The sequence below is a fragment of the Mytilus californianus genome, unplaced genomic scaffold (genome assembly GCF_021869535.1).
Source record: "Mytilus californianus isolate M0D057914Y unplaced genomic scaffold, xbMytCali1.0.p SCAF_2, whole genome shotgun sequence".
Lineage (NCBI taxonomy): Eukaryota > Metazoa > Mollusca > Bivalvia > Mytilida > Mytilidae > Mytilus > Mytilus californianus.
In genome coordinates, this window is record NW_026262668.1 from 137,496,639 (window position 1) to 137,522,780 (window position 26,142).

At 32.7% G+C, this 26,142-nt stretch overlaps 1 protein-coding gene and 1 long non-coding RNA gene across 4 annotated transcripts; one reads left to right on the plus strand and one right to left on the minus strand.

The window, feature by feature from the left end:
* Nucleotides 1–705: 705 nt before the first annotated feature.
* LOC127731179 (uncharacterized) lies at nt 706–15,471 on the minus strand. 3 transcript variants are annotated; one of them, XR_007995544.1, is made up of 2 exons: nt 15,374–15,471; nt 706–1,676 (listed from the first exon to the last, which is right to left on the minus strand). It is a non-coding gene; the product is annotated as an uncharacterized LOC127731179 (long non-coding RNA). The 3 variants fall into 3 exon arrangements; XR_007995545.1 differs by lacking the exon at nt 15,374–15,471 and adding an exon at nt 14,744–14,806; XR_007995546.1 differs by lacking the exon at nt 15,374–15,471 and adding an exon at nt 8,933–9,017.
* A 7,926-nt stretch (nt 15,472–23,397) lies between these two features.
* Nucleotides 23,398–25,756, plus strand: LOC127731178 (uncharacterized). Its single transcript, XM_052240122.1, has 2 exons — nt 23,398–24,486; nt 25,380–25,756. Exon 1 carries the CDS (start codon nt 23,410–23,412, stop codon nt 24,478–24,480), a length of 1,071 nt encoding a protein of 356 aa, XP_052096082.1. The 5' UTR covers nt 23,398–23,409; the 3' UTR covers nt 24,481–24,486; nt 25,380–25,756.
* The last annotated feature ends 386 nt before the right edge of the window (nt 25,757–26,142 follow it).

Sequence of the window (26,142 nt, forward strand, 5' to 3'; positions counted from 1 at the left end):
AAGAAACGTTTGTTAAAGAATTAAACTACTGACAAGTTCTAAATCCAAATAATTTTATTACTTAGATCATCAAAGCCAGGAAAAAGTACCAGTTCATTCTGTATCCAACATTCGAATGTAAAGTTTTCAATGAAGTATGACCTACAAAGTTAAGACAAAATCTCTTGATTATAGATTTCATTTCAGCATTAATGAAAAGATTGTAGGTTAGACAGGACGATGAGGGCATATTGTGTAGAATTTATGACGAATGATTTAGATATTCAAAAAAAATATTTAAAAGTCAAATTTTAAACGTTGGAAAGCATTAAAACCAAAGGGTTAACTTGTGTTAAATGAGTGATACGTGTTCTTGTTGAGTCAGACGAGCCTCTAGTTCGTACTGAAAATTGCATGTAAGTGTAATAAAGCGAAAAATATAAGACAAAAATCCAGATCAAATATTATATCAAATTGAAAAGAGATATCGGCAAAGAAGAGGTTCGATACAGTGTTGATTCACTTTCTGTATTATTAAATGTGAAACTCTAAATGCCAGGACATAATACTTCAAAAGGTTAGCAGAAATCACTTTGAACAAATTGATAGTAAAACAGGCCATTCCAATTACTCAGACAAACATCCGACTGCTCCGAAAAACTGTCTTAGCCAAGTAGGTAAATGCTGTTCTACAGTAAATCGGCTATCTATTCATAAAAAAATCAATAAAATTTGAAATTATTTTTAATTTTCGTCAAAAACTTTCATACCCAGAAATAAATTTGAACACCCTTAAATCATCCAAACTTTGTATTTGGTGGATAAAGATGTTATCTTTCCTGTAACAGCTGTTTCTTTTTTTAAATATGGCCTTTTCTAATAAAAATTAACAGAAGTGACATACAATCTAACCATGCCTACACCAAAATCCAACTTCTTTGTCAATTTTAAAAGTGTTATGTTCATTTTAAAAACAAGAAACAGCAATCTTGGTATTTATGAGCTTTCCAAAAATAAATATGCCAAGTTTTAAAGAGATCAATAAATATAAACGGGGTGCCAATGCCATCTTTATAAATGAATGATACTCAAGTCCTTTTGACATGTCACATGCAACGAATATTCCTATACACATGTAATATATTGTGAATTACAATATATACCAGTTAGCACATGCAGTTACCAGCCTTCCAAATGTGATGTTTGAATTATGATTCTCACTTATTTCACTGTTTGTGTATAGATTCAAAATTTTCTCAATAACTGGCATATTATGAATAATGATGTGAACATTTCCTTTTATGTGTTGATCTCACAAGAAAGAAGTGCACAGTCATTTCCTTTGATTTAATACTTTTCTTTGTCATCAATGATCCAGAGTCAGTTTGAACAGTCATGTAATTCTTCCTTTTGTTGTCATACTGAAAATTGCTTCATTCCAAAAGTCACATGTGACATGGCATGGGTTATTTCATATTAAGCACTGTTATAGTTTAGTTATATGTTCTCAAGCTTTTATCTTTAAAACATTCATTTCACTTTCTTTTCATGCATAGGTCTAAAACTATCTCAATATATGGTTATAAATTGTCTGACACCTTGTGTGTGTTGATCTTCAAAGGAAACAAGTGGTTACTCTTTTTTTCTGATTACTTTTTCCAATTTCAGTTTGCCTCCAAGTCATCTTAATACATGTACTGAAAAAAAATATGTAAACATTCAATGGCATTTTAAAGTTATTGGTTTAGTTTAAACATATTTTATTTGCTAAATATCAGCAAAAGGGATGAGACAAAAGTAAATCATACTTATGAAGTCTTCTCCATATTACAATACAAGTATATATACAATAATAAAATTATGAGCATGCATGTAAAGCGAACAAATTCATTAAATATTATACGAACTATAAATAAAAAGAAGAAAGGAACAAGAAGAATGGAAAAGGATGAAAAGAAAAAGAAGCAAGCATATTTTCTGTGATGATGACTTCGGTTTGATGGTGATGATCATCCGTGGCGGTAGCAATGATATTTTATGAAGATACTAGAAATCTGTTAGACCTTTTAATAAAATCTTGAACATGTTTGAAAATTAGGAGATTTTGTTCATTCGAAAGTTCAAGGTCTTCGCAAGTTAATAGTTTAGTATCAATAATAAAAATTTTCAGTAAGCCAATTAAGATTGTTAAGTAAAATTTCTCTACATGTAGTGTATTTTGGGCAAACTAAATTACAAGATTACACAGGTACTCAGGTGCATGTTTTTATTCATATTATAAAACATCTGTAATTTTCTTCTTCTTCGTCTTTCATATAAAGATTCCCAGACAACCTCAGAGTACAGAGTATCAGTTTTAGTGAAGATTGGTAGACCTGTTACAATCATTGCGGCTTCCAATTGCAAGTTTTCTAATTTATTTGAATAACATATCCCACAATTATCCCACACTTCCGTGGCATATTAAAAAATGGGTCTAATAAAAACTAGATAAATTTTTTCTAAATTATTACGAGACAGTCGATATTTAAGTTTACGCAGAACATTAAGGTGCTTCTGTACACTTGTAATTATACTTTCAATATGATTGTTCCATTTTGCGCCACAACTAAAGGTAACTCCCAGGTGCTTATGCGATGTATTTATAGGGATAGTTTTATCATTTAGGGAAAAGTTGAGATCTGGTATCTCGATATTTGAAAATATCATAATTTCTGTTTTATCAGGATTAAATGACATAAGCCATTTAGTTGACCAAACATCCATCTCTTTCAGGTCGCGGTCGATCACAGATTTAATCTGTTCACCATCGCTACCGGAATAACTGAATGAAGTGTATTCTGCAAATAGCCTACACAGCGATGTAAGCTTATCAGCAATATCATTAATATATAAAACAAAGAGAAGAGGGCCCAAAACAGATCCCTGGGGGTACACCTGCTGACACATTACAAAAGGAGGAGGACGAATTATGCAGTACTACTCTTTGTTTCCTGTCATGCAGATAATCTTCAAACCACTGTTATAAGGTTCCACCAATCCCATAGGCTTTCAGGTTGTGAATAAGACCTCTATGACAAACTTTGTCAAACGCTTTAGAGAAATCACAGAATACAAAACAGTTTATTTCTTTTTTTTTTCCAGAGAGTTTTTAGAAGATGCAGTTGTATATTTCTAAAAGTTGATGGACAGTTGAATTTTTGGGAAGAAATCCGGATTGATATTCACAAATTAATTTGTTAGCGTGTAGATGGTTATACAAGTGCTTAAAACAACTCTTTCCATTACTTTCCAACACAACTAATAAGAGAAATTGGTCTGTAATTTGAAGGCAAGGATGAATCCCCCATTTTGAAAATAGGTATTGAATTAGCTATCTTCCAACTGGTTGGATATTTGCCTTCTCGTAAAGATTTATTGAATATAATGTTTAGCGGAACTGCAACCTTTTCCGGACACAACTTAAGCATTTTATGGCTGATCACATCAGGGCCTGGTGCCTTGTTTGGATCTAATTTCTGGATAATATATCTATGATTTCTTGTGTATTTATTTTGATTTCCGAAAATTTACTATCAGTTTTTGTTTTAAATTCGGGTAAATTTACATTTTCTTCATCAAGTTTTGAAATCATACTGAAATATTTGTTTAATAAGCTGCATTTTTCCTCATCTTCATATATGACATCATTTAGTCCATTATCATTTATAATATTTTGGAGAGGGGGTATGTTTACCGAATTTTTATTTGATTTAATCAACATTTTCATAAGTTTCCAAGACGTTTTTGAGTTCGGAGAGTTTTCTAGTATAATACTGTCCAAATTTGTTTCAAACTTTTCTTTGGCTATTTTTATGCCCCCGCCGTAGCGGTGGGGGCATTAAGTTTTACCCTTGTCCGTCTGTACGTACGTACGTCCCAAAATTGGTTTCCGTTCTCTAACTTAAGTTTGCCTCAACCAAATGTTATGAAACTTATACACAATGCTTATTACCACAAAATACTGATCAAGTTTAAATTTTTAATGGTGTCACTTTATACGTTCTAGAGTTATGTCCCTTTATAAATGGAAAAATTGCAAAATTTTTAGTTTCCGTTCTCTAACTTAAGTTTGCCTCAACCAAATATATTTAAACTCATACCCAATGCTTATTACTACAAAACACAGATCAAGTTTGAATTTTGGTGGCGTCACTTTAAACGTTCTAGAGTTATGCCCTTTATAAACGGAAAAATTGCAAAATATTTATTTTCCGTTCTCTAACTTAAGTTTGCCTCAATCAAATGTTATGAAACTTATACACAATGCTTATTACCACAAAACACAGATCAGGTTTAAATTTTGGTGGCGTCACTTTAAATGTTCTAGAGTTATGCCCCTTTATAAACGAAAAATTGCAAAATTTTTAGTTTCCGTTCTGTAACTTAAGTTTGCCTCAACCAAATGTTATAAAACTTATACACAATGCCTATTACCACAAAACACAGATCAAGTTTGAATTTTGGTGGTGTCACTTTAACCGTTCTAGAGTTATGCACCTTTATAAATGGAAAAATTGCAAAATTTTTAGTTTCCGTTCTCTAACTTAAGTTTGCCTCAACAAATGTTATGAACCTTATACTAAATGCTTACTACCACAAAACACAGATCAAGTTTGAATTTTGGTGGCGTCACTTTAACCGTTCTAGAGTTATGCCCCTTTATAAATGGAAAAATTGCAAAATTTTTAGTTTCCGTTCTCTAACTTAAGTTTGCCTCAACCAAATGTTATAAAACTTATACACAATGCTTATTACCACAAAACACAGATCAAGTTTGAATTTCGGTGGCGTCACTTTAACCGTTCTAGAGTTATGCCCCTTTATAAATAGAAAAATTGCTAAATTTGTATTTATATTTTCTTCTAAATATCAAGTAATTTTTAAAATTGGAGTTATCTTCCTTTGTCCATTATAGTTGAATATACAATGTAATGTTTAATTTTGACTTCCACTGATAAAACACAGATCAAGTTGAATTTGGGTAGTGTCACTTTAACCATTATTGAGTTATGCCCTTTATAAATCGAAAGATTGCAAAATTTTTAGTTGTCATTCTGTAACTTAAGTTTGCCCCAACCAAACATTACGAAACCTATACACAATATTCATCACCACAAAACTAAGATCAAGTAAAAATTTTTTGTTTCAGTTTTCTAACTTTAGTTTGCCTCAACCAAATGTTATGAAACTTATACACAATGCTTATTACTACATAATACAGATTAAGTACGAAATTTGGTGGCGACACTTTTACCATTCTTGAGTTATGTCCCTTTATAAACATAAAAATTGCTGAATTTTTTAGTGTGTCTCAACCAAATGTTATAAAACTTATACACAACCGTTCTAGAGTTATGCATGTTTACAAATAGAAAAATTGCAGAATTTTTAGTTTCTGTTCTCTTAAATTAGCCTCAACCAAATGTTATGAGACTTACACACAATGCTTATTACCACAAAACTCAGATCAAGTTCAAATTTGGGTAGCGTCACTTTTACCGTTCATCAGTTATGTCCCTTTATAACTATATGATATGCAAGCGGGGGCATCATCTGTGTCCACAAATGGACACTATCCACATTTATTTTCATATTATTTACTTTATTTCTCTGTTGCTTGTACCTCAAAATATCATTTTCAATCTTGGATTTAACTGCCTTTTTTCTTAATCGGTCTCGAATTCGAATTTCTCGTCATATGTCGTTATTGAACCAGTGAGTGTTTGTCGTTATGTCTTACAGACAGTTATTCGTTTAGTAGGGATACACTCTTTAGCTATTTTCAGAAATTCTATTGTAAATATTTCACACAACTCGTTGGTGTATTTAGTGTCCGGAAGCACTGTGTTCCAGTCTATTTCATCTAACTTCTCCGCAAATTTTGATTTATCAGCCCTATCATAAAGCCATATTTCTCTTTTAAAAGATTTAAAATCGGACATTGGACATTCGAGAAATGCAATAGGTGCATCATGATCAATAATAGCGGATGGGGTATTTAGAACATTAGAAAAGGAACATGTCATAGAGTCACTTATTATAATCGGATCTAGCAGAGTGCTACTATGGTCCGTTATTCTAGTAGGTAACTCAATTACATTGGTTAGATGGAATAAATTTAATGTGTCAATCAGTTTGTTGTTGTGCGCTGTAGGTAAGTCAGAGTTCAAATCGCCCGTAATAACCATCCTCTCATTGACCTGTAATCCCATTACGATTGCATGATTTAAACGTGTCCAGTAGTTATTATCTGAATTAGGTATTCATGTTATGATAAAAATAGAAAAATTCAGTCAAAATTTTGTATTCCTAAATCATTATGGAATTAAAAGTAAACTTGAAAAAAAGTTCTTCATCGATTTGAAATGAACTTTTGATTTAGGCCAAATAAAATAGTATGTGTGGTTCCAGTTACATCTAAAAAAAAGTTATGGTAAGTAGGTGGGGAATTTTGGTTATCTTATGTTTTATTTTTACATTGAGTCTCTGGGAGCAACATTCTGACTTTAACAGAGATTAATGAAAAATGACAAAAAAATCTTTAGGGTAGGCTATTAAGAGGGAGAAAGTTAATTGAGGGAATCCACTTCATCGCTTATAATTCTAATTAAATTGCACAAATTTCTAAGCTTTGACTGTTTTGATACATTCATAAGTTCCCTTAACTTAAGAATATTACAATGGTTTGTGAACTTTTTAACTAAATATTTATTACTTTCTGTTGTAAAAAAGTTGCATTTGAGGAGATAATGGTATTCATCACCAATATCACCATCTTCGCATAAAGGGCATGTCCGATTTTCTCTTGTGATATTAGACCACCTCCCACATTCTATTGGCAGTTTATGGTTGATACAAATTTTTATAGTGAATCAATATTACAAATAAACATTTTATATAATCTAATGACTATAAACATAAGAAAAAAAAAGAACAAATGAATAAAGACAAAATTTAAATGTAGATAAAAAGGGATGATTTAAAATGATAGTATGATGACTATCAAATTTAAAACCATAAATGAAAAGTGTTTTTTATCAATTATGGCCATGATAATGAATAATAGTTCTAACATATCTTAACATCGCATGTGCCTGCCTAAGCAATTTTATTAAATGCAGGCAAGCCATTAGCATGATTAGTATGATTGCATGCACAGTGCCATGTATGCATATATTTTTGTCTTTTCTATTTTTTGGTTGTGTAATATATTATACATTGGAATAAAAACCTGATAAGGAAATGATTTTGCATGGGCAATCTGAAGATTGATGCTCAAATAAACTTGTAATAGATCTTTAAAAAATGTTTAAGTGTTTGCCTCCAACATAAAATTCGAATCATGACATGCATAAGAGGCGAATTAAGGGGAGAGGGTGAAAAGGGGGGAGGGGGGGGGGGGTCAAAATATTGGACCAGCATCTGTGCATGTCAGGTCAGTCTGCAAAATGTCGACATACAGTTAGTGTCCGGTAATTCCTCCCGTCCGGTAAACCCGCCCACTCCCTTCTTCTTCCGTTATTGTCACTTCCGTGAATATTTCGTCTGCTATTTTATTCATAGGAACTGTACTTATCATCACTGCATGTCAAATTTTAAAGAAAAATCCTTTATTACGAAAATATCTAGTGATATATATAATACAGTCCCTAAAGCTAACGATAATCATATTATTGCTTACAAAACTCGTTTCTGACTTGAAATTTTTTTTTTTGATTGTCTGGAATCCCTTCATAAGTGGTCTATTAATAGATCACCTTTTCCTTTCATAAATATGTGATAAACTGGCCCTCTATACATATTTACTGCACGGGCGGATTTACCGGACAAACACATTTCCGGTAAAAACACAGATGACCCACTTTTTTTGTTGATTTTAAAATTTATTTCAGATATTTTCGGAAAATGAGATAAACTACTAAAAGTTGATTTGTCAGTGAATCGATTTATATTAAATTTGATACAATTTGTATATAATTAAGCAGAAATACATACGATCAAAGCCTTATGTGGGCGGATATACCGGACTGCATCGTAAAGTTTCTTAGCCAATGGCCAATAAAGATATGATTGTTTATAAGCGGGTACAATACTCATAGAAAGTTTGTCTATACAGACTGCCCTCGTCATGTTGACAGCGAGGCGTGTGACAAATAACCCCGTTTTTAAATAAACACTGTGGCTTTCTCTACATTCATACCCAATCGAGACTCAATCATCAATGAAATGAATATCAACGATCCTCGGCAGTAGAAGGCTTAAATAATTTAAAACAAACTTACCTCAAATATATAAGCAACATACTTTTATTAACGTGTATTTGTTGGACTGTTGCCACTGATTTCTATCATAATAAGGCGCATGATCAGTTGTTCGTGACAAGCTCATACTTGACGCGTCTTGCGTATTAAATTTTAAACAAGGTACCTTTTGTTAGCTATTATTCGTATGTTTCTCTGTCCTTTATGTTCTCCCATTTATTTGTATTGTAGTCTTGTCATGTAATGTTGTCATTTTAATGTTATATTTAACATTGCCATAAAAGCGGGAGGTTTGGCTAGCCACAAAACCAGGTTCAACCCACCATTTTTTTCTTAAAATGTCCTGTACCAAGTCAGGAAAATGGCCATTGTTACATTATAGTTCTTTTCTGTGTGTGTTACATTTTAATGTTGTGTTTCTGTTGTGTCGTAGTTCTCCTCTTATATTTGATGTGTTTCCCTCAGTTTTAGTTTGTAACCCGGATTTGTTTTTTTCTCAATCGATTTATGAAAATCGAACAGCGGTATACTACTGTTGCCTTTATTTGACGTCGACGGAACGCTCTAGCCAATTACGTGTCGAATAGTTTAGAAAATGACGTCAGATTTAGATTGCGATGCTATCATCGAAAATCAGTGCATTAACCTACCTGCGTACAAACAAACAACAACGAATAGCATATTGTCCGGAGAGACTGACTTGACCTCAACAATTTTGTCCTGCCACTACGTCATACTGTACAATGTAAGTATTTAAGAAACTATATTATTCACAGCAATCTTAACCCTTTCGGCGCCAAAACCGCTAGCACGCCAAAACGACATTTTTGTCGCTTTTTAGCAGAACCCACAAACCAATAAAAATGTATATAAAAAACATCATTTTACTGCCGAAACTATAACAGGTTTGAAGAAAAATAACTGACTTTGTTCTGTTATGCAAGAATAACCCTAAAAGTCACAAATATATATTGAATTTTCCTGGTTGAAAACAATTTTTTTAGAAGTAACGTGCAAATTTTTACACAAGCTATACTCCAATTATAAACTATACATGCCTTTATTTATTAAATTTACTTAGTGAAATTCGTTCACATGGTTGACAGTAAAAAAAAACAATTGTTATTTTATTTTCAAATTGTAACGTTTATCCGAATGACGTCATCAAAACTGGTGCTGTGTGTGACGTTTGTGCGTATAAAAGTGGCAGGTACTTGAAATTACTGGTGACTTTTTGTAGTAAAACCATTGTATTTTTACTGATTTTCACAATGTGGTGTGTTACAGATTGCAAATCGTTCGGTAATTGATATCACAGTTTGATTTCTGTAAATATATTCAATAAAAACTGTTTGTTCAAATTTAGGAGGCTAGCTCGGCAGATAAAGTCGGTCGAATTCTGGAATATCTGTTTTTGAATGCACTTTTTTAACCCCCGGGGGGGGGGTTACTTCCTATATTTTTAGTGGCACGAGTGTGCCGCAAAACAGGGTCGCTTTTCCATGCCCTGCTGGTTAGAACAGGGTCCCTTTTTCATGTCCTGCTGGTTAGAACAGAGTCGCTTTTTCATGCCCTGCTGGTGAGAACAGGCAGTATTTGTCTAGAACAGGATCGCTTATTTAACTGTTTAAGATGCACTCTAGAAACCGGGTCTAGAACAGGGTATACATTTTCTGAGCGTGTCTAGAACAGGGTATGTTTCTAGAGTTATGCCCCTTTATAAACGAAAAATTGCAAAATTTTGAGTTTCCGTTCTGTAACTTAAGTTTGCCTCAACCAAATGTTATGAAACTTATACACAATGCCTATTACCACAAAACACAGATCAAGTTTGAATTTTGGTGGTGTCACTTTAACCGTTCTAGAGTTATGCACCTTTATAAATGGAAAAATTGCAAAATTTTTAGTTTCCGTTCTCTAACTTAAGTTTGCCTCAACAAATGTTATGAACCTTATACACAATGCTTACTACCACAAAACACAGATCAAGTTTGAATTTTGGTGGCGTCACTTCAATCGTTCTAGAGTTATGCCCCTTTATAAATGGAAAAATTGCAAAATTTTTAGTTTCCGTTCTCTAACTTAAGTTTGCCTCAACCAAATGTTATAAAACTTATACACAATGCTTATTACCACAAAACACAGATCAAGTTTGAATTTCGGCGGCGTCACTTTAACCGTTCTAGAGTTATGCCCCTTTATAAATAGAAAAATTGCTAAATTTGTATTTATATTTTCTTCTAAATATCAAGTAATTTTTAAAATTGGAGTTATCTTCCTTTGTCCATGATTATAGTTGAATATACAATGTAATGTTTAATTTTGACTTCCACTGATAAAACACAGATCAAGTTGAATTTGGGTAGTGTCACTTTAACCATTATTGAGTTATGCCCTTTATAAATCGAAAGATTGCAAAATTTTTAGTTTCCATTCTGTAACTTAAGTTTGCCCCAACCAAACATTACGAAACCTATACACAATATTCATCACCACAAAACTAAGATCAAGTAAAAATTTTTTGTTTCAGTTTTCTAACTTTAGTTTGCCTCAACCAAATGTTATGAAACTTATACACAATGCTTATTACTACATAATACAGATTAAGTACGAAATTTGGTGGCGACACTTTTACCATTCTTGAGTTATGTCCCTTTATAAACATAAAAATTGCTGAATTTTTTAGTGTGTCTCAACCAAATGTTATAAAACTTATACACAACCGTTCTAGAGTTATGCATGTTTACAAATAGAAAAATTGCAGAATTTTTAGTTTCTGTTCTCTTAAATTAGCCTCAACCAAATGTTATGAGACTTACACACAATGCTTATTACCACAAAACTCAGATCAAGTTCAAATTTGGGTAGCGTCACTTTTACCGTTCATCAGTTATGTCCCTTTATAACTATATGATATGCAAGCGGGGGCATCATCTGTGTCCACAAATGGACACTATCCACATTTATTTTCATATTATTTACTTTATTTCTCTGTTGCTTGTACCTCAAAATATCATTTTCAATCTTGGATTTAACTGCCTTTTTTCTTAATCGGTCTCGAATTCGAATTTCTCGTCATATGTCGTTATTGAACCAGTGAGTGTTTGTCGTTATGTCTTACAGACAGTTATTCGTTTAGTAGGGATACACTCTTTAGCTATTTTCAGAAATTCTATTGTAAATATTTCACACAACTCGTTGGTGTATTTAGTGTCCGGAAGCACTGTGTTCCAGTCTATTTCATCTAACTTCTCCGCAAATTTTGATTTATCAGCCCTATCATAAAGCCATATTTCTCTTTTAAAAGATTTAAAATCGGACATTGGACATTCGAGAAATGCAATAGGTGCATCATGATCAATAATAGCGGATGGGGTATTTAGAACATTAGAAAAGGAACATGTCATAGAGTCACTTATTATAATCGGATCTAGCAGAGTGCTACTATGGTCCGTTATTCTAGTAGGTAACTCAATTACATTGGTTAGATGGAATAAATTTAATGTGTCAATCAGTTTGTTGTTGTGCGCTGTAAGTAAGTCAGAGTTCAAATCGCCCGTAATAACCATCCTCTCATTGACCTGTAATCCCATTACGATTGCATGATTTAAACGTGTCCAGTAGTTATTATCTGAATTAGGTATTCATGTTATGATACAAATAGAAAAATTCAGTCAAAATTTTGTATTCCTAAATCATTATGGAATTAAAAGTAAACTTGAAAAAAAGTTCTTCATCGATTTGAAATGAACTTTTGATTTAGGCCAAATAAAATAGTATGTGTGGTTCCAGTTACATCTAAAAAAAAGTTATGGTAAGTAGGTGGGGAATTTTGGTTATCTTATGTTTTTTTTTTACATTGAGTCTCTGGGAGCAACATTCTGACTTTAACAGAGATTAATGAAAAATGACAAAAAAATCTTTAGGGTAGGCTATTATTAAGACTAAAAAGTAGGGTAGGTAGGGTAACTGGAACTAAACATATATTTTTATTTGGCCTTATGAGTTTTCTGTAAAAGTACAAAAAGTTTTTAACTACAGCTTACTTTAACTGATATTTACCCATCATAATGCTTTACCAATTTGTTATTAATTAATACGAATTTATCAATACTTAGTGATGTAACTTAATACATCAGAAAAGTTATATATACACCTAACATATGAGGGTCTGGACGGTGTCAACAGAATAGATAATAATCCTTGTGGGCAAAATGTGCAGAATAATGGGCTAAAAAATTAAAGAATAAAAAAGAACCAATAATAAAAAAGAAAAATGGAGTTTTAAAGTATAGAGAATAGAGAATAACAAGCAAAATAGAGAAATAGAGAAAATGGTATAAAAAAAAATAACAGAACTGAAAGACCCCCAGCAAGACTCATACATTATAAAAATCTGCAAAAGAAGTAACAATAATTACTGAAAGGTTTCAAACTAAATTTTATACACACCAGGTTGGAAATAAACATAATTAAGATTGATGTAAATAGTTTTAAAAGATGCTTGTCAAAATCTGAAAAGATCTTCACAAAGAAACATAGACTTCAGATATATATACTTTATTCTGATAAACCGTTGTAAATACAAAGGTACACAGAAGAACATAGACATTATACAATATTACAAAGGTACATCTGTTGAGGAAATAAACAATACAATAGAAATACATGAGTATGTTTACATGTTAAAAATGTGCGGTGTATATTAAATGGAAGACATTAAAATATGACGGAGGAGGGAGAAAGTTAATTGAGAGAATCCACTTCATCGCTTATAATTCTAATTAAATTGCACAAATTTCTAAGCTTTGACTGTTTTGATACATTCATAAGTTCCCTTAACTTAAAAATATTACAATGGTTTGTGAACTTTTTAACTAAATATTTATTACTTTCTGTTGTAAAAAAGTTGCATTTGAGGAGATAATGGTATTCATCACCAATATCACCATCTTCGCATAAAGGGCATGTCCGATTTTCTCTTGTGATATTAGACCACCTCCCACATTCTATTGGCAGTTTATGGTTGATACAAATTTTTATAGTGAATCAATATTACAAATAAACATTTTATATAATCTAATGACTATAAACATAAGAAAAAAAAAGAACAAATGAATAAAGACAAAATTTAAATGTAGATAAAAAGGGATGATTTAAAATGATAGTATGATGACTATCAAATTTAAAACCATAAATGAAAAGTTTTTTTTATCAATTATGGCCATGATAATGAATAATAGTTCTAACATATCTTAACATCGCATGTGCCTGCCTAAGCAATTTTATTAAATGCAGGCAAGCCATTAGCATGATTAGTATGATTGCATGCACAGTGCCATGTATGCATATATTTTTTTGTCTTTTCTATTTTTTGGTTGTGTAATATATTATACATTGGAATAAAAACCTGATAAGGAAATGATTTTGCATGGGCAATCTGAAGATTGATGCTCAAATAAACTTGTAATAGATCTTTAAAAAATGTTTAAGTGTTTGCCTCCAACATAAAATTCGAATCATGACATGCATAAGAGGCGAATTAAGGGGAGAGGGTGAAAAGGGGGGAGGGGGGGGGGGTCAAAATATTGGACCAGCATCTGTGCATGTCAGGTCAGTCTGCAAAATGTCGACATACAGTTAGTGTCCGGTAATTCCTCCCGTCCGGTAAACCCGCCCACTCCCTTCTTCTTCCGTTATTATCACTTCCGTGAATATTTCGTCTGCTATTTTATTCATAGGAACTGTACTTATCATCACTGCATGTCAAATTTTAAAGAAAAATCCTTTATTACGAAAATATCTAGTGATATATATAATACAGTCCCTAAAGCTAACGATAATCATATTATTGCTTACAAAACTCGTTTCTGACTTGAAATTTTTTTTTTGATTGTCTGGAATCCCTTCATAAGTGGTCTATTAATAGATCACCTTTTCCTTTCATAAATATGTGATAAACTGGCCCTCCATACATATTTACTGCACATGGGCGGATTTACCGGACAAACACATTTCCGATAAAAACACAGATGACCCACTTGTTTTGTTGATTTTAAAATTTATTTCAGATATTTTCGGAAAATGAGATAAACTACTCAAAGTTGATTTGTCAGTGAATCGATTTATATTAAATTTGATACAATTTGTATATAATTAAGCAGAAATACATACGATCAAAGCCTTATGTGGGCGGATATACCGGACTGCATCGTAAAGTTTCTTAGCCAATGGCCAATAAAGATATGATTGTTTATAAGCGGGTACAATACTCATAGAAAGTTTGTCTATACAGACTGCCCTCGTCATGTTGACAGCGAGGCGTGTGACAAATAACCCCGTTTTTAAATAAACACTGTGGCTTTCTCTACATTCATACCCAATCGAGACTCAATCATCAATGAAATGAATATCAACGATCCTCGGCAGTAGAAGGCTTAAATAATTTAAAACAAACTTACCTCAAATATATAAGCAACATACTTTTATTAACGTGTATTTGTTGGACTGTTGACACTGATTTCTATCATAATAAGGCGCATGATCAGTTGTTCGTGACAAGCTCATACTTGACGCGTCTTGCGTATTAAATTTTAAACAAGGTACCTTTTGTTAGCTATTATTCGTATGTTTCTCTGTCCTTTATGTTCTCCCATTTATTTGTATTGTAGTCCTGTCATGTAATGTTGTCATTTTAATGTTATATTTAACATTGCCATAAAAGCGGGAGGTTTGGCTAGCCACAAAACCAGGTTCAACCCACCATTTTTTTCTTAAAATGTCCTGTACCAAGTCAGGAAAATGGCCATTGTTACATTATAGTTCTTTTCTGTGTGTGTTACATTTTAATGTTGTGTTTCTGTTGTGTCGTAGTTCTCCTCTTATATTTGATGTGTTTCCCTCAGTTTTAGTTTGTAACCCGGATTTGTTTTTATCTCAATCGATTTATGAAAATCGAACAGCGGTATACTACTGTTGCCTTTATTTGACGTCGACGGAACGCTCTAGCCAATTACGTGTCGAATAGTTTAGAAAATGACGTCAGATTTAGATTGCGATGCTATCATCCAAAAATCAGTGCATTAACCTACCTGCGTACAAACAAACAACAACGAATAGCATATTGTCCGGAGAGACTGACTTGACCTCAACAATTTTGTCCTGCCACTACGTCATACTGTACAATGTAAGTATTTAAGAAACTATATTATTCACAGCAATCTTAACCCTTTCGGCGCCAAAACCGCTAGCACGCCAAAACGACATTTTTGTCGCTTTTTAGCAGAACCCACAAACCAATAAAAATGTATATAAAAAACATCATTTTACTGCCGAAACTATAACAGGTTTGAAGAAAAATAACTGACTTTGTTCTGTTATGCAAGAATAACCCTAAAAGTCACAAATATATATTGAATTTTCCTGGTTGAAAACAATTTTTTTAGAAGTAACGTGCAAATTTTTACACAAGCTATACTCCAATTATAAACTATACATGCCTTTATTTATTAAATTTACTTAGTGAAATTCGTTCACATGGTTGACAGTAAAAAAAAACAATTGTTATTTTATTTTCAAATTGTAACGTTTATCCGAATGACGTCATCAAAACTGGTGCTGTGTGTGACGTTTGTGCGTATAAAAGTGGCAGGTACTTGAAATTACTGGTGACTTTTTGTAGTAAAACCATTGTATTTTTACTGATTTTCACAATGTGGTTTGTTACAGATTGCAAATCGTTCGGTAATTGATATCACAGTTTGATTTCTGTAAATATATTCAATAAAAACTGTTTGTTCAAATTTAGGAGGCTAGCTCGGCAGATAAAGTCGGTCGAATTCTGGAATATCTGTTTTTGAATGCACTTTTTTAACCCCGGGGGGGGGGGGTAACTCCCTATATTTTTAGTGGTACGAGTGTGCCGCAAAACAGGGTCGCTTTTCCATGCCCTGCTGGTTAGAACAGGGTCCCTTTTTCATGTCCTGCTGGTTAGAACAGAGTCGCTTTTTCATGCCCTGCTGGTGAGAACAGGCAGTATTTGTCTAGAACAGGATCGCTTATTTAACTGTTTAAGATGCAGTCTAGAAACCGGGTCTAGAACAGGGTATACATTTTCTGAGCGTGTCTAGAACAGGGTATGTTTTTCAATATTTCTGTTTAGAACAGGGTATGTTTTTCAATGTTTTCTGGTTAGAACAGGGTATGATTTGGCAAGTGCTGTCGGCACAGTTATACCCGATAGGATAGTCATTAATCCTCCCCCCGGGATTTTAACCAACATATTTCTTGAGAAACTTACCCATTAGCTGTTGGTGTAAACATATGTTGACTTCATTAATATTAAAAATACCAAAATATTAAAGTTATTAATAATTTCGACAATGTCTTTTAAAACAATTTCTGCGAAAAGCCAAATCATACCCTGAATTTTTTATTTATCATTCTAATACTTGATCATAGCATACAATTTTCATACTCTGTCTTAATTGTTCATGCGTCCCACTTTGTTGTCAATTCAGTGTTTGAAAACATGTTCTATTTTTAGTTAAGATCGTGTTTTGAATAACATATCCTTTATTTTTTTATTTACTTTTTGTCTTTTGTCATTGTGTTAGGTTTTTTTTGTGCTTAGTCCAATTCTGACAAGTCAAACTTTTTTCAAATATTTTTTTGCTATTTGTTCTAATGTTATACTGGTACACGACACCGACAGTTCAAGGTTAGAAGAGGGGATCAGCGCCTACAAAAATATACTGAACTTTTCCAAAGTCAGGAAGAAGCCTTTGGCCAAGTGGTTGTCGTTATAACCCTTTGTTTGTCATGTTTGTTTTTCGATCCTTCAATGCTAAAAGCTTAACATGTCGTGAACTTTCTCATTCTAATTGTTTCACATTGTATTACACGAAGGACAGTCTTGCATACATAAAAGAGAGACGAAAGATACCTTAGGGATAGTCAAACTCACAAGTCGAAAACACACTGACAATGCCATGGCAAAACACGAAAACTGACCGAAAGACAATTAACAGTACACACAAACAATAGAATACTAAAGTCTGAGGAGCACGAACCCAAACAAAAACTGGAGAAGATCATATATACAAAACTATTTTTGAAGGCAGTACGACGACCCGTAGTTTATAGCCTTGTCCTGATGTCTTTGGTGGTTATAGATGTCTCATTTGTAATCATTCCTAATATCATGACTTTCATATCATAACGGACTTTTTCAAAATAATACTGGTACCAAAAGAAAATTATGAATTGTTTACTTTCACAACCAAAATTGTTTAACAGTAGCTAAAGAAACACAATATATAAACACGGACGGCAGTGCATGATTCTATGCAAAAGTTAAGCTAATACTAATACTGAAAATTCAAATCCAACACACAAAATTGATATACGAACTTTTTTTATACAGAAGTTATTAACAGCATTTAGATTTTTTCAGTCCATCTGATCCATTAAAACTATTAAACTTTTGTCAGCATTTTGAATCTTTTTTGTGTTTGTTTTTTGTTTTGTTATCAGGAAAGATTAAACAAGACTCTAATCTAACTATTATACGTATGACTATATATGAAAAAGATCAAGATATAATCAAAAGAGCTAAGGAAAAGAGATACAATTATACAAAATATAACGGGGCCTTTCTTGTAATTCCGAGACCACAGTGTTGTAAGAAATGTTTCCGTTTGGCTTACAAAAATCCAAATCTCGAGGGAGCGAACATTCGTTGCGCCACGTCCTCATCGTGATCGTCCAATAGTTTATTTTTAAATTTTATGTGAAAAGCTTTCCTTATGGTGAAACCTGAATATTGCATATACCAAAGCATTGTTTTTTCAGTTTTAAAAACACACAAGAAAGGTTTGATTAATTCATGTAATTTGAAAATGTCCATTCTTGAAAAAAAGAGTTTTATTTCAAATTTTTCAACTGAAAAAAATAAAGGGTCGTCTAAAATCGTCTTAACACAAGTGCACTCTTCTTTCTAACTTTATCGTTATACAAGGGATGGGATATGAGGACTGTTTCAACCCGGCACCATTTATCTGTGTCGGTCAACGGCGGATGTTTTTATTCATGTCAGAGTTGATTTATTGTCCCAGTCGTTGTTTTCGTTAATATTTGAGTGTTTTCTTTTATTGTCCAAGAGGTTGTGTTCGTTAATATCCGACTGCTATATTTTTTTTAGGAAATGAATGCCGATAGCAAATTTTAGTAGTCTCTGATAATTTATTCATGTATACTTTATCCTTTTAGTGTTTGAAATATTGTATAATTCCGACTATCTTTTAAGACTGTAAGTTGACCTCTATATATCTTTGTTAGTTGTTTGTGTCCTGGAGTTAAAGTCTCATTTACATCGAGTCCGCATCTCTGTTTAAGGGTTTTTGAAGTAACCAGTTTGTATGATAATATACATATTTGTCCATAAGAAACAGGTTGTGAACCTTAACCTGTGTCACAGGTCAAATATTTATCAATCAGTTCATATATCCCTGGACATATTATTAACGGTAAGAATATTTGTAGTATTGTAATATACTTGAATCAACCGTTATAGCCAAATACCTACTATATTTAAGTTATTTATCTATTTATTTTGATTATTTATTGACTAATTTATCAATTAATTAGTTTACTTATCTATTTATTTAAGTATTTGTTTGTTAAATTATTATTTTTTCTACTTTACAAACTGATCTGTATTCTAAAACACATATTCCGTGTTATTTTCTTTTGTTTGTCTTTAACTTGAATTGCAATTATACAAAACGCTTCAGAAAATTACAGTGGCTTTCTATAAATGCTCATATATGCCATCAACTTTTTTGTTAGAGGAATAGGTTGTTATGTTGAAGTCCTATGGGTTTATTATTCAAAGTTATTGTTTGCCGTAATGTTATGTAAAATAATATGTCTTCTTGTTAGACAGGTTGTGAACATTAACCTATGTCACTAGTTAAATATGTATCACCTGGATATAACAACGGTAAGAATATGTGTAGTATTGAAATATAGCTGAATCAACAATTATATCCTAATACGTACGTCATTTATTTATTTATTTATTTATTCATTAGTTAAATAATTAATTATTTTATTTTTTCATTTTAAAAACTGTAACTGTACAAATAAAATTACCGAGTAATTGTCTTGTGTCTGTCTTTATATGGAATTGCAATTGTTCATTATAAATGTTAAAATATTCTTGCAACAATCTGGTCTAGCCTGTCATGTAGTGAACGATATCCAATATGATACCTATACGTATAAAATATTCAATAATTTGTATTAAACAGAAATTCCAAACATCATTTTGACAAAGAATGAACTTATAAAGAAGTATATGTGGATATAGTTTTTATTGTCAGTACGATCAACGGTCGATCAAATAGATAGTCATCAACAGAGAACGTTTGTGATGTATATCAACGTTAACCATAAATAAGAATATTTTTTTATTCCAATTAAAGGGCCAATGAAGAGCAAAGTAATTTATTACAATGATTTTAATAATTGGCACAATAATTTTGATAATCATATATAAAGACGAATATAATCAACTAAGTTCTAAGATCTTAAACCATAGCCAGACCAGATCCATAAGCATAAAAGTAAAAAAGCATAACAGTTAAATATAATATTAACAGGCAAATATTCTTAGTGGCTTAAATATAAACATAGATGAGTCTATGACAAAAAGCATGGTTGAAAATATCCCCAAAATGCAGTTAGGACTTGAAAAGCCCCTTTACAATTAATTGTGTCGTTAGATCGGATAGTCGTTCATATTTTCAAGATTAGTATTGTGTCAAGCATTAACATTTATTTGTAAAAACCACAATGATTTCTTCGCTTCGGTGTAATATCATTACAACAATGACATGGTATGTTGTGCATAGCCCTTGATTTTACTATTTTACTAAAAAAGGTGATTAACATGTACTAAATGTAGTAACACATAAATCAATATGTCTAATACTTCAACTCCCACTTATCATTTGTTTCGTAATATGACAAACTTGGACAATAGAAACTATTCAATATGTAAGAATTAAACAGGGGGAAGGGGGGGCATTGCACTATGACTCGATAAACGACAGAAAGACAACACTCAATAAATAGAAAACTCAAGTTTTATAAACACAAACCACATCAGGAATAATAATCTTTATTCCAAAAGCAAAACAGTTGAAGGTTGCCTATAATTGCTTACATCCACTTCATTTGAACTTTGGTGGATAGTTGTCTCATTAGCTATCATACCACATCTCCTGGTGGATAGTTGTCTCATTAGCTATCATACCACATCTCCTGGTGGATAGTTGTCTCATTAGCTATCATACCACATCTCCTGGTGGATAGTTGTCTCATTAGCTATCATACCACATCTCCTGGTGGATAGTTGTCTCATTAGCTATCATACCACATCTCCTGGTGGATAGTTGTCTCATTAGCTACCATACCACATCTCCTGGTGGATAGTTGTCTCATTAGCTATCATACCACATCTCCTGGTGGATAGTTGTCTCATTAGCTATCATACCACATCTCCTGGTGGATAGTTGTCTCATTAGCTATCATACCACATCTCCTGGTGGATAGTTGTCTCATTAGCTATCATACCACATCTCCTGGTGGATAGTTGTCTCATTAGCTACCATACCACATCTCCTGGTGGATAGTTGTCTCATTAGCTATCATACCACATCTCCTGGTGGATAGTTGTCTCATTAGCTATCATACCACATCTCCTGGTGGATAGTTGTCTCATTAGCTATCATACCACATCTCCTTATTTTTATATAGGTATCGGTACAATAATTATTATTGTAGTCTTCATACGATTTAAAACAATTTTGAAGCATGGTACATATAAAACAATTTAATACTATCTTGAAGTATGATATTGATAAATACATTCTTGTAGTATGTTATAGTTTAAGCAGTATTTTTATTCAAATAAACTGAATTGGAGTATGGTATACACTATTACCATCTAAGAACGCTTTCGATAATATGTTAATACTACCCAATATTATAAAGTTCATTAATATAACAAACAGATAACAATTGCATAAGTTTGCATACTGATGGATTTCTCCAGAAATAAAGTTTTATATATGTATACAAATGTCTTTACATTTAATAATCAGAAAGTGTGTTTAGGAGCGCCAGTATGGTAAAATGGGCACCCACTGCCTGTTGAATGGCATACTCTTTCTCATGACAAGCAAAGATCCCGCTCAGTGTTGTCATAAACATAGCAATTAAGGATTGCGGAATAGAGGCAAATATAAATGAACATAACCTTGCCCAACTCTGTCCTTTTATAACGATAAAACAATTCACTACTTCCGGTTTGCTCAGTCTCTACTTTTTGTGTAGTGGTTTGTAGACTATTTGTCTTTTATGATAGATGACTTATGATTTTTTTTATATTCCATTGATTTCGTTTTATTTTTTATTTTCCCCTTTAGAACTTATTTTGTGCTAGCGTTCCTAGTTATAATGCTCTCTAAGCATCCCGTAGAAATCATGGTAATGAGCACATTTTGACAAAATAATGTGGCGGTTTTTTTTTTTAATATTTCCTTGTTCAAATTATTGGTCGTCCGGGTTGTTGTGCACTGTGCATGCTATTATTATGTGTTTTAGTTTTATGGCATGTGGTCTAGATAGCCAATTTGATAGGAAGTTGATGTTGAGGGTCACGAACACATGATGTTTAGGTGGAAAAGACTTTATGTGTGTTGACGATAAAGGTAACGTTATAGTCCGGGAATTGACAAATACACCGTTTGACACATGCAAACTGGTGTCAACGGACCAAAGTCTCGATATACTGATAAAGACACAAATATTATACAACTACGAACTGATCAATAGATTTATTACCGCAAATGGGTCAGTAGTGTTATCTTATAAGCCATAGTTTTGGTAATTCAAATCATGGAAGTATCATAGATAATCCATCCATGCACTGTGATATATACAGGATAAGTGCAGTATCAATATTTTCTTTAAACGGTGCTATAAATCGTATCCATTCGATTATATTAGACTTCATTAATCAATCTGTTCGGAAAGGTATAGTTCTATTGGAAAATATATTTTAATGAAGTTTCTAAGGAAAATAAAAACTTCTAGACTAATGCTACTTTGGAGTTGCATCATTGCGATTAAAGAAGTTGGACGTGTTAGCTAATGATGCAGGTTTGGAGAATAGATAATATAACGTGAATGTTGTAGGATTGGATGATATATTATTATCACACAATTTATAATGATATCTTTGACTGTTCTTTGCTGTTATGCATATGTATATTCACAGACAAATCTCAATGAATAAGAAAAACGTTTGACACAAGACTATATATAATGGCTTCCTTACAAAGGTCTAGTAAATCAACAAGACCTTTATATGTCTATTTTATATGGAGGTTGACAGCCTCGTGACTTTAACCACACATCTCCTTTTTATTCTAACGCCATACAAGTAAATAATCGTTAATAATATAGTGTCTTGCCTAGCCGATGAACACCACAAATGGGTCAGCAGTGTTATCATATATGGGGTATTACATACCATCTATCTTTTGAGAAAAGTATTTATACAAACTTAATCTAATGAGATAAATGTGACAGGTATTTTATATTGTCATGTTTATTTAAATTATGTTATCCTATAATATGTAAAGATAGACATTGCAATCACGAGGAAGTGGTGGTCGCCTTCAAAAGAAAATTTGCAAATCAAGACATATGTATGATACTCAAAAACCCCTTTGGATATTCCTATTACATTTATTTACTTATTCGTGCATATAAAGTTAAGTTCTAAACTTCTGTCAGTAATGCTTGCCTTGTTTTTACATTTACTATTTCTGTTTCTCTCATTGTTTTTGTCGGATCTTTTTTATAAAGTTTATATGATAAACCAGAGAGTAGAAGAATATATCAAATGATACTATACCATTGTGCAATTTATGGAAAGTAAGTACCTTTCAGATTGGATTGATTTAGTTAGGTTATCATATATGGGAATAGACATATAAAATCACATTATGAGGTTAATTAATACTTAAATGTTTGTTTTCGTTTATTTCAGAGAATGCCTTACAATCTGGGATGGACGAAACTGTTAGTGAAACTTTCTTGTGTGATTTTGATAGCGTGTAGCCTACTATACTGGACGCGATATCATATATTACTTTATGAAGGTAGAAATAATAAACAATTAACAGATTTTTCAGTGAAATCGACGTTAAGACAACTGTACAAAGAACGAGTGCAAAATAATATTCCACTTGATTTTACGTTTATTGACAATAGCTGGAAATTATCTAAACTGTGTAAACCATACAAAATGTTCCTAAATAAGAGTGATTTCCCTTTGATTAAGTATACATCAAATGCTGGAAGCGTGAAAATATTTACACACTCTTTAGACGATGGAATATCATCTATAATCAACAGAACAGGTGCTTTTGAAGGGAAGACAATAAACAGAATATTATATGAGTTGAAACTAAATCCACATTTAAATTTAATCGATATTGGAACAAATATTGGACAGCATTCTATAGCTGCAGCATTAATCGGGCGTGACTCGATTGCAATTGACGCTGCAAAATCAAACATCGAACACGTGTGTGCGTCTGCCCATTATTTAAATATTGGATCGCGAATAACATTGATTCATAATATTTTGTCCGATACGCATGGACAACGGCAGTTCCGATACAGTGCAAAAAACAATGATTTCGGATCTATACATGTTAATTCTGATGGAATATGGGACAAAATGAAGAAACAATACAATGGATATTTTAGTAATAACACGGTCAAAGAAAATTCCGTCACATTAGATGACATTTTATACCTTCCACAGATACATAAGTTTAAAAAAGTATTTGTTAAACTTGATGTCGAGGGTCACGAACACAGGGTGCTTTTAGGTGGAAAAGAATTCTTCAAACGACTAGATGTGCATGGTATAATAATGGAGTGGGCGTGGCATGTAAAGCGACAGTCAGCTGAAATAATCAAATCTTTTATGACTGAATGGAAATTTAAACCATTTAAGATGTTCGAAACAGAAGAGAGAGATCTTAGTGCAATACATTCTGACCAGTGGCCACAAGATGTTCTGTGGCTTCCATTAAAGCATTTAAATTATTGAAAAATAGTAATGTTATATAATTTTAACACTCTTTTTACCACAAAGTCAATAGCTATAGAAATCAACACGTGAAAACGTATACAAAGAAGGGAGATGGAATCTAAGAAAAACGAATAAACAGTTCACAAATTACTGCACAAAAGACTAACACGGGAAACACGAGTCCCGACAAAAAAACCGGGGAGAATACATTTTTGGATGGGTCGGCAGTTTAAACTATAACCCCACCATATAAACCCGTTCCGTTGAAATCAGTTAATGCTTCATAAAAGAGAGGCGAAATAGACCAAAGGGACATTCAAACTCATAAGTCGAAAATAAACTGACAACGCCATGGCTAAAAAAGAAAAAGACCAACAGGCAAAGAACAGTACACAAAACACAACATAGAAAACTAAAGACTGAGCAAAACGAACCCCACCAAAAACTGGAGGTGATCTCAGGTGCTCCGGAAGGGTAAGTAGATCCTGCTCCACATGTGGCACCGTCGTGTTGCTCGTGTTAGTACAAACCCGGTATAAAGTCTAATTCGGTGGGTCACATTCGGGGAGAAAAAAGGGACTGGATTGTAGTTACGACAATTGGAACATATCCGACCGCTATCATCTGTGAAACGGATATTCCATAACGGTCAACCAACTCGTGATGGCGTCCGTAATTTAATCGATGAAGTAACTGAGACAGAAATCCCAGAAGTGAGAATGTAAGTACATAGACATAAACATAGAAATTGTATTTAAATTAAAATCGGTAAAAATAACAAAAGCTTTGTAGAGCTTTTAGCCGACACACAAACATGACATAATGACACAAACAGTACAATCTGAATATAAACATAATCATAACTTGTGATAAGCAAGCTCTTTTTCATTTCACTTATTGTAATATTATTTTTTCAGATCAACAGAAGACAGTGGTCCTGTAACTTCATGTCAACTAGTCAATACACCCACACGTCATAGAACACGACACAATTCATCCCACACAACAAATTTTAAAGAAAGCTTTAAATCTAATAGGCCCTGGCTATACTGCAAGAATGAGCAAACTGATGATGACATTGAATTCGAAACTATGTACTGCTCCCTTTGTCAGAAGTGGAACAAATGGAAGTACCACTTGGAACAAAAGTGGTTGTGTTTCAATGCGTCAAGACGTCATTAAAAATCATGAGTTGTCCACAATGCACAGAACTGCAGTTTCAATGGAATTGAGTGATCAAGATAGTTATACTGAAACTGTCAATGAATTGAACAATAAAGAATCTCAAGCTTTAGTTGATGCCCAAAAAGTTTTATTTTTTCCGATAAAACACAGTTTGCCTTATACTACTATATTTTCACCACAAATAGACTTGTGCATTAAACTTGGTGCTGAAAATTTGTCATATTTGAAAAAAGGAAAGTCTGCATCTTATACTAGCCATACTGTAGGTGCCCTTTTGTTAATTTTTCATACACTCTAGGTACCCTTTTTATAAATTTTTGCGCGCTCTAGATGCCCTTTTTCAATTAAGTTACGATGCCCTTTTTGTGTGATAGGGGAAACACTACGTAAAATACGAAGGGATGATTTCAACTTCACCACTTGGAACTCTTGGTTTGATAGCTTTGTAAGCAGCAACCCTCTATCAAGGAAATCCTGATTGGAAATACAAGCCCT